The following is an 8,536-nucleotide window of genomic DNA, read 5'->3' as shown; positions in this document are numbered from 1 at the left end:
CGTTGCAAACGGGTTGAATAACTGGCGTGTTTGATAATAATAATAATAATAATAATAGTGAAAAAAACCGAGACGGAATGCGGCGTTGGCGGCGGCGAATACTCATCTGCAGTGCACTCTGTTGCACGTCGACGATGACGTCACGACGGGTTCAAAATAATATAGTCAAACGAATCAAACCAACGTCGTCCGGTCGAGTGCTACAGCATTGTCAGCATTAATCGGCCGAGACGATTTTGTGCGTACTGCATGTGTATTATATTAATATATTATAATAATAGTGATGTACAATTGTTACTACGCGGTGATAATATTTATTGATAATCTTCTCAAAAACGGAGACCATTCGGTAGTTTGGTAATTTCTCTTTTATACTCACGTTTCGACGACTCCATATAAGTTTTCATAACATTTTTATCGTATACATTTCCTCGAAATACATGTATTTTAGACATTTTAGTGTTGTTGTGTGGGTAAAAGTAAAATGCGTTTATATAAAATAAGCAAACGACTTTTTAGGGACCATAATATTATATTAAAGTAATGATAATTATATCATTACAAATTACCTATTCTATATGATATATATAAAGAACAAAATAATGCTTACATTATCGTTAAACTTTATAGGACATAGGACAGGTGTAGGTACCTATAATATAACAAAAACGTGAATGTTGAACTTGAACGTAAGTATTGATATACTTATTAATATACACAAGTCCAAAAATTAGTTACAATAAAAAAATACGTTTATTATTTTAATTTCCAATCAAATGTACTTAATGATTGTAATGTATAACATATAAATTATTTTTAGAAAATCAGAGTACATATTTTGCTGTCGAATGGTTTCAGAAATCAAATTATTATTTCACTAGTCCTAGTGGCATAGCTAGAATTTACAAATTGTGGATTATGATGGGGAGGGTGGAGAAGATTCTCAAGTTAGTCGTCCTGTCTAGGTGGTTGGTAGTCAATATGTCATAACTCATAATGGTTATTATTATTACACAATTATTATATCACAAAACAGTGGTTCCCAAAGTATGTGCCAGTGTCGTGGAATATTATCTGGTCTAAAAATAATTTGAAATGAGAAATCATCATACTTTGACTTAGGAAAAGACGTCGTGGGAAAATTTATTGTCAAAAAGAGCGCAATGAGTCGATAAATGTTGGGAATAAAACACAAAAAAGAAAAACAATTAGACTTCCCTGACCGGGGGGGCCACCCTTGTACAACTCATTTCTGTATTATAAATTGGATGTATAAAAAATATATTTAACGGAAAAAAAAATTGTTAACATCGGTTTTGAGAATATTCTCTACGGTATTGCGGCGTGAACATAAACTCTCCGTGAGAGTTATTCTTTCGAAAACGCTCTCTGCTCGTTTATACACGAATCCCCTTTTACTTACGGTTTCTTAACTAGGATGGGAACCACAATAGAATAACTTCCAGCATGGATTCCTAGGTGTAAGGTGGTTACTATTGTAGATCCACGTAGTAATTTTGAATTTTTTTCAATTAGTTCAATAAAATTTTTTTTAAAAAACAATTTATTTTAAACCTATTCAATGAATCACTCTATATTAGTTGTAATTCAAATTTAACTTTTTAATTATTTGTAATTTTTTTTTAACTTCTTTATTAGTAATACACATTTTTGTTTTAGATTTTGTTTATTCAAGCAGAAATGTGGACAGATATGCAGATAATAAGCATTACTATCATTTTTTGGTGAACTTCAACACTATTGATGATATAATAATTGATTTAAGATAAAAAAAAAAAAAAAAATTGCACACCAAGATTATTAATCCAATTTGGTGTACATTGACATCCACCACCTGCAACCACAGTAATTAAATGCTCGATTTCAATCGCCACTATATGTAATATCCCTGCACGGGAATTTGGAATTTTTAGTTTTTATATAGTTTGCTTAAGTTATTATTTTTTTTTTGTGGTGGATGGGGGGTGGGGGGGGGTTCATCGCTAAAACTATTGGTATCAAAGGGATCCGCGTACCAGAAAAGGTTAAAAACTCATGCCCTGTATATATATATACCGTATTTAGCTTAGCGTGATTATCGAAAATCGACCTTACACCATTTACCTACGATAATTTTTTTTTATGACTATAATATTATGTACGCAGGTCGCGCCCGACCGTGACCGAGACTTAAACGTCCGCCGCCTCGCGCTCGTCTCACTGCAGTGCGGCGATAAACACAACAATAACAATAACAGCGACTATACTACAAATACAACAACAAAAACATAGTGTAACTCGTTTGGCGGCGACGGTATCGGCAACGGCAGGAACAGGAGCAGGAGCAGTGTCACCGCCGCCGCGGTCCATTGTCAGCGCACGTTCATTGTGTCGTCGACCGTCACCGCAGCGACACGCACATCATCGCCACCGCAGCCGCCGCCGCCGTCATTTGGCTCGACTATGGACCCAGCGACGGTCGCGCTGATATTGTCTTTCTCGGCGCTCGCCGTTGCTGCCACTGGCAAACCGCCGAACGGCCGCGGCGCATTCGGTTACCCGGACGACGAGCACGTGATCATCACTCAGTACGGACCGATGCGGTACGAACCGATCACCGCCGACCAGATGAACAGACCGTACGACGGCGACGGGAAATCCGCTTCGTCCGGCCGCGGCTATTACAAGGCCGAGGTGATACCGTTGGACATGAACACCTGGAAGCCCGCGGCCGGCGCCGACGGCCGTTGGGTCGGCAGATCGGCCGCCGGTGGCCGGACCGATTCGTTCGACGTGCCGCTCCGGGTCGGATATTCGGTGCGGCCCGCGGCCCGACGACGCCGACACGATTACTTGCAGTTGGCGGGTTATCGGCCGCGACCGCAGCAACCGCAGTGGTTCCATCATCAGCCGGCCGTCCCACGCCGACGCATCGACACCGATCCTCTGGAGGTACCGATCCGACCGCGGTGAGTATAATAGTATTATGTTTTACTTATATACTTATGTTTTATTGCACGTAATAACACGTAGAAGCGAAATAATTATAAGAATTCGACGGGGCGTGCAAAATATAAGAACTCGAGTTTAGTCCGACCGAGAACGCTAAGTTATAATATGGCTCATAAAAATCGTGATAATATGCCAAGTCAAAGTCGATTAATAAAATGTATTCATTTATTTGTCAATGTTCGATTTCCATTGCAAATATAACGCGAAATCGTCAAGAAAACAATCTATGTATAATCGATAGGTACAATCGAATAACGATTGATAAATATAATCTAATAATGACGATAAAATTACTCGGAAAAAGTTAAGTTATTATAACTGTTACTTAAACAAGTCTAGTAGTTAAATTAATTAGAAAGTAGACCAACAAAATAACTTGGAAAGTTAAAAAAAAAGGTTTTCAGGACCGTCAACGGTGTTTTTACTGGATCATGTCAAAAGAGTTTTAATATCGATAAAAAATTGACTAAACGCATTAATTCACATAAAAGACAATGCTGTGATACATTACATTATCACATTAAATATTGGCAGAACGCGATGCATTTTTTACGAACTCTCGAACCACACAGGAGGTCAGGACTGTTTTTTTGGATTTATCATTATAGCTTTCAAATTTACGTATGAAGACAAAGGGCCACGTATAACGTTCGTAAAACTAGCACCTGTATTTAGCTTTATTTTATACCTGAGACACGTACATACTTAACCTATGTACGCTATCACGATATACACTTCAGGGAGCCCTTCTGATTTTCTATAAATGTATATGACAATAGATACAATATATTATATTTTGAGGTTCAAATCGCGTTTTGGTCGTTCTCGTAAGACTCGGTGTGTATAAAATACATAAACGTGCAGCGAACGCGGTCAATGGGACATCATCGTATTGTTATGTACTGCCGTTTGGTTAATCGATAAAAAAAAAAAATAAATAGATAAGAAAACAAAAAAAGTAAATATCAAGATACCCCGCAGACTTGGCCGGCCCATCTGGTTCGATCCTCTTGCGTTTAATGTATTATATGTGCACATAAAAGTTCCAATAACCTTTAATGCTATTGCAAGTCGGCCTATATAATATACAGGCGCGGCGCGGTGTAGTGGTGCACGAGAGAAAACTGGGTTTGTATTATTCAACTTTATGGATATTTTAAACGACTTTATGCTACCCTCGACCTGCTCCTCCCGCGTTACCGGACCTACCGCGGCGGTGTGCGTTTGCTAATAGTTTTCCCCGGAAACGGACGAAATATATTATGACGATGGCGATGGCATGGTGAAACGATAGGAATAATTATTTCTAATGGAATAATATAATAATAATAATAACAATAATATAAACTCGTGCATACCAATAAGAAGCTTCTGAAAATATTCTTATTTTAAACTGGCATACATACGGTTAATGCATTATTCCACGGAATCTACAGCGTTGTTTAGATTAAAAACCTCTATGAGTAAGGTATTTATTACATTTAAACTTTTTTTTGCATCCATTAAAGATATAATATTTACAAGTTTCTGTGCAGATGGAATATGTTCATCCACCATAGATTTCTGTTTGTAATAGTATAATGATGTAGTCTATCATTATTATATCTTATGTAATTAATAATCGTATGTCCATCTGCAATTATTGGAAATAAAATTACGTCGAAAGGTTTTTTTGTATTTGCAATAAATCGTTTTAGTTACTTAAATAGTTTGATTTTTTCATATTGTAATATTATAATTAATAAGCAATGGTGTTTCAATAAGAAAAATTAAAATCGTCAAAACGTATTAACGACCGTTTACGCGAAAATCATTACAAATCACAGGGTTCATTGTGTACTGAAATTAATTAATCCGCTTTTGAACGAACAATTTTGAGAAAAAAAACCTTACAAAACGATTACCTATTGTCTTGTTTTTCGTTGTATCAAAGTATGGTGTCGAGGGGCGGGAATCTCAAAATTCCATTAATAATACATTTCACGACCGAAAGCTTTGTTTTGTAATACCGTACCAACCTGCGGGAATTCGCAAAAATGGGTAAAATGATTCATCTATTTAGTCAAGTTTGGGCTTTAAATGTGTTGGTAAATGTTGGTATAATGGTGCAGTACTTAAATTAAGACACAAATTATAGTGAGCGAGATTAAGGTGTAAACTACAGTTGTTGAATCAGTGATTTCCCATCAATTTAAAACCAAACGTCACGAAATATAACGGTCAGAGTATTTAAATGTGTACATAAATATAATATAATATTATGTATGTTCATAATTATGGTATCATTTATAATTTTGTTAGTTAATAATTAAACTATTCAGGAAGCAATAATTGTTTTTAACGAGTGATTTTTAGACATAATTTTACATTTTATCGAGAGTTAATACAACTGTAGAACTCATAAATGCTACAATTGTAGGTTGCGTATGTTTAAAATTAAGGTTAGGATTTATATATTATCTAAAAACTACGAAATGTGCTCAAAAATATACATTAAAAAACAAGAAAATTAAATTATGGGCTTGTGAAAAAAAATGCAGGCTATAGGCATATAATTATATAAAATATGATCGTAATAGTTGATAAACGATGAAGGAAAAATAAAAAAATTTTTTGTTTACAAAAAATAAAACTTAGAACAAATGATAGTAATAATAATAATAATAATAATAATAATAAAAAAAAAAACATAAAAAAATTGATACATTATGAGATTTTACAAAGAAACTGTATTTAATATGACCTAAACATTTTAAAAATAATAAAATATTATGCAGTAATCTTAAAATCTTCAAAATATTCAAAAATAGTTTATTTTTAATCTCCAGTAAGTGAAACGGATTTTGATACCACTTAGTCATATTTTGAACTAATAAAAAAAAAAAATATGTGTAATGCTACAACATCCTACCCTGTTAATTATATTTATTCACCCAGGAAACGAGGATGTCAAATGAATTAGAATCTAAATTATAGTTTCCCCGATTTTCTCTTTTTTTTTTTCATAATATTTTCAAACGAATCACATTAAGTGTTGTGCTTTTTAGGCTATTCAAATTACAATTTAATTTATATTTTATGCTGTACGCCTATACCTAGACACTTTGTGCTCTATTTGTCATTGTAAGTCTTACGCCTCGTGCATTATTGAAAATTTAACTAATATTTAAACGTTATAGTAATTAATTTAGTTCCTGAAATAGATAAACATGAATAAGCACTTACCGTTTAATTGTTTTTAATAAGACATTTTTAGCTTTTGATTAATGTCTTTCACTAATAATTAAAATATGCAAAAATAATATCGATTAACGTAAAATAAGTTTTTTTTATATGTTATAATGAGACCTGCAGTATTATACTATTATAAGCAAAAAATGTTTAGGTACTGTTACATATTAATTCACATTCGCAATCGCTTACATACACTCTGTACTAGAGATTTGAGTACTTAAAGCGGTGATAAAACATTTTAACAATGTTTTGAGATTGAGTCATAGATTTTCACTATTATAGTGTTGTCAATAGATATTATTACATCGATGACAATCGTTGATGTTACGCTATATTTTTAGTTACGTACACGGTACGCTACTTTTACATTGCAGTCGTAATATATAATATTTTATTCGTGTAATAATAGCTTTATAAGCGTAACGATTTACATCTAAACTGATCAAACTTAATTATTTTTATTGCAAAACGTTTATTTACCAACTATACATTTGATTTAAAATCTCTATGAAAATGCTGTTCAAAACTTTTGTAGCACTTCTTTTAATCGGAAAAGTGTTGGCATAAAAAGATAAAAATTGAAGTAAACGATTTCATAGGGTTAATCTAATTATTGTGTAAAGGTGATGGGTACCTATGTATATTATTATCTACACTTGATATAAAATATATACTGAGAATGTTTCAGGACCGATTTTACCTACTACCTCCGTAATATATTATGATCATGTTTATTAATTATTAATCAGACTTATTTTAATCTAATTCGAAACTCATCACTTCGCCGGAGGACACCAGATGCTCTAGTATATGTTTGCACACAATAATAATATAATGTCGATTGGTTTTATATTCCGTCGCATTGCGTTTGTCTACGGTATTTGAGCGTGTGCATGCATGATTATACATACGGGGTTTACCGAAATGAATATCATTTTTAAAATTATTATAATGTTATTGTTTACTCGAAAAGTCGAAATTAATATCATGTTAAATATTCAAAGTAAATCCACATAAACATTTGAAACTATGTTTTCTATACACATATTATACGCATGATTAGTAGTTAGATATTATATTATACACGAACTCGATGAGTATTGCATGCCGTGTTTTAGATTGAATTCACTAAAAATAAAACACTAAATTATAAATTATTCTATGAGCAGCGAGCTGTTTTGATTTACCGCGAAGTTCAATTTAGTATGAATTATAATGACATGCAATAATATCAAGTACCTATATGGAGTGTATAGACTATTTTTACGAACTATTAATGCTGTTAGATCAACTTTACTTTATTCCGACTATAACAAAATGGCACCTAATCCATATTTTAACCCAGGAAATAAAATCTTGACCATAATCATATTATATCATAATATTGTAGTTATTATTTATGGTAATGTGTGTTTATATTTCATTTTAAAGCATTTTGCTTAATATAGGTACTTATACAATAGTACCGTTATAGCATTTTTTTTTTTTTTAGGTTTACTTGATATTTTAAATAATTATATAATTTCTATTTACATACGGTACAATAGTTATGCATATTATAGATAGAATGTATTCATGATATTTTTCCATGTCTTTTAGGAATATGGCATTATTTATCATACCTAATAATCATTAATTTATCTTATACTAATTTGAATATTTTCATGTTTAGGTTTTTTGAAGGCAGGGCACAGTTTGCCTGAAGTCCAACATAATGAAACCAAATGAACTATGAGCACCGTTTGTGGACATAATATTTAGCGTCATGTATGTGTTAATTCTATGGAAATAAAACTCTTTACTTATTACTCGTTATATGCAGCAAATATTGTATGATACTTTATTATAATATTGCGATTTTATGTTGATGCTCTGATTTTTATATTAAAAGTGTTATTTTGCAATAAATCGTAATACTAATGGAATACCTACGTTTGACAATGCAAACAAAATAAACAATTCCTTTAAGAACATATGTTATAATAATGATAATTATTTTTCTAATTACTCCTAAAAAAATAACTCTGTTCTACGTTTAAGTATACATTTTATTGTTGAAATAGTAAAAATAATAATTATGATATGTTGATGTCAGCAGGAATGATCTATAAGCTATGTCATTGTTGTTATCAGATTACCTACTTATAGGCTGTAGAACTATGTCATAAACATCAATGTTATCGACGACTTTAATAGATAATACACAACTAATAACTATTAAATTTTTCTCGATCCAGATATCAATTACCTATCTAAAAAAATGATTTCTTTTATTTATAGTAAAAACTAG

At 32.4% G+C, this 8,536-nt stretch overlaps 1 protein-coding gene across 1 annotated transcript; it reads left to right on the top strand.

Annotated features, from left to right (window-relative positions):
- Nucleotides 1-2,353: 2,353 nt before the first annotated feature.
- On the top strand, nucleotides 2,354-8,221 carry LOC113554065. The gene is made up of 2 exons (XM_026957741.1): nucleotides 2,354-2,969; nucleotides 7,919-8,221. The coding sequence occupies exons 1-2, from the start codon at nucleotides 2,464-2,466 to the stop codon at nucleotides 7,947-7,949; spliced, it is 537 nt and encodes a 178-aa protein (XP_026813542.1). The 5' UTR covers nucleotides 2,354-2,463; the 3' UTR covers nucleotides 7,950-8,221.
- Nucleotides 8,222-8,536: the final 315 nt, after the last annotated feature.

The sequence above is a fragment of the Rhopalosiphum maidis genome, chromosome 2 (assembly GCF_003676215.2).
Source record: "Rhopalosiphum maidis isolate BTI-1 chromosome 2, ASM367621v3, whole genome shotgun sequence".
Taxonomy (NCBI): Eukaryota; Metazoa; Arthropoda; class Insecta; order Hemiptera; family Aphididae; genus Rhopalosiphum; species Rhopalosiphum maidis.
Note: the sequence above shows the minus strand (reverse complement) of the source record. Positions and strands in the feature narration are given on the sequence as shown.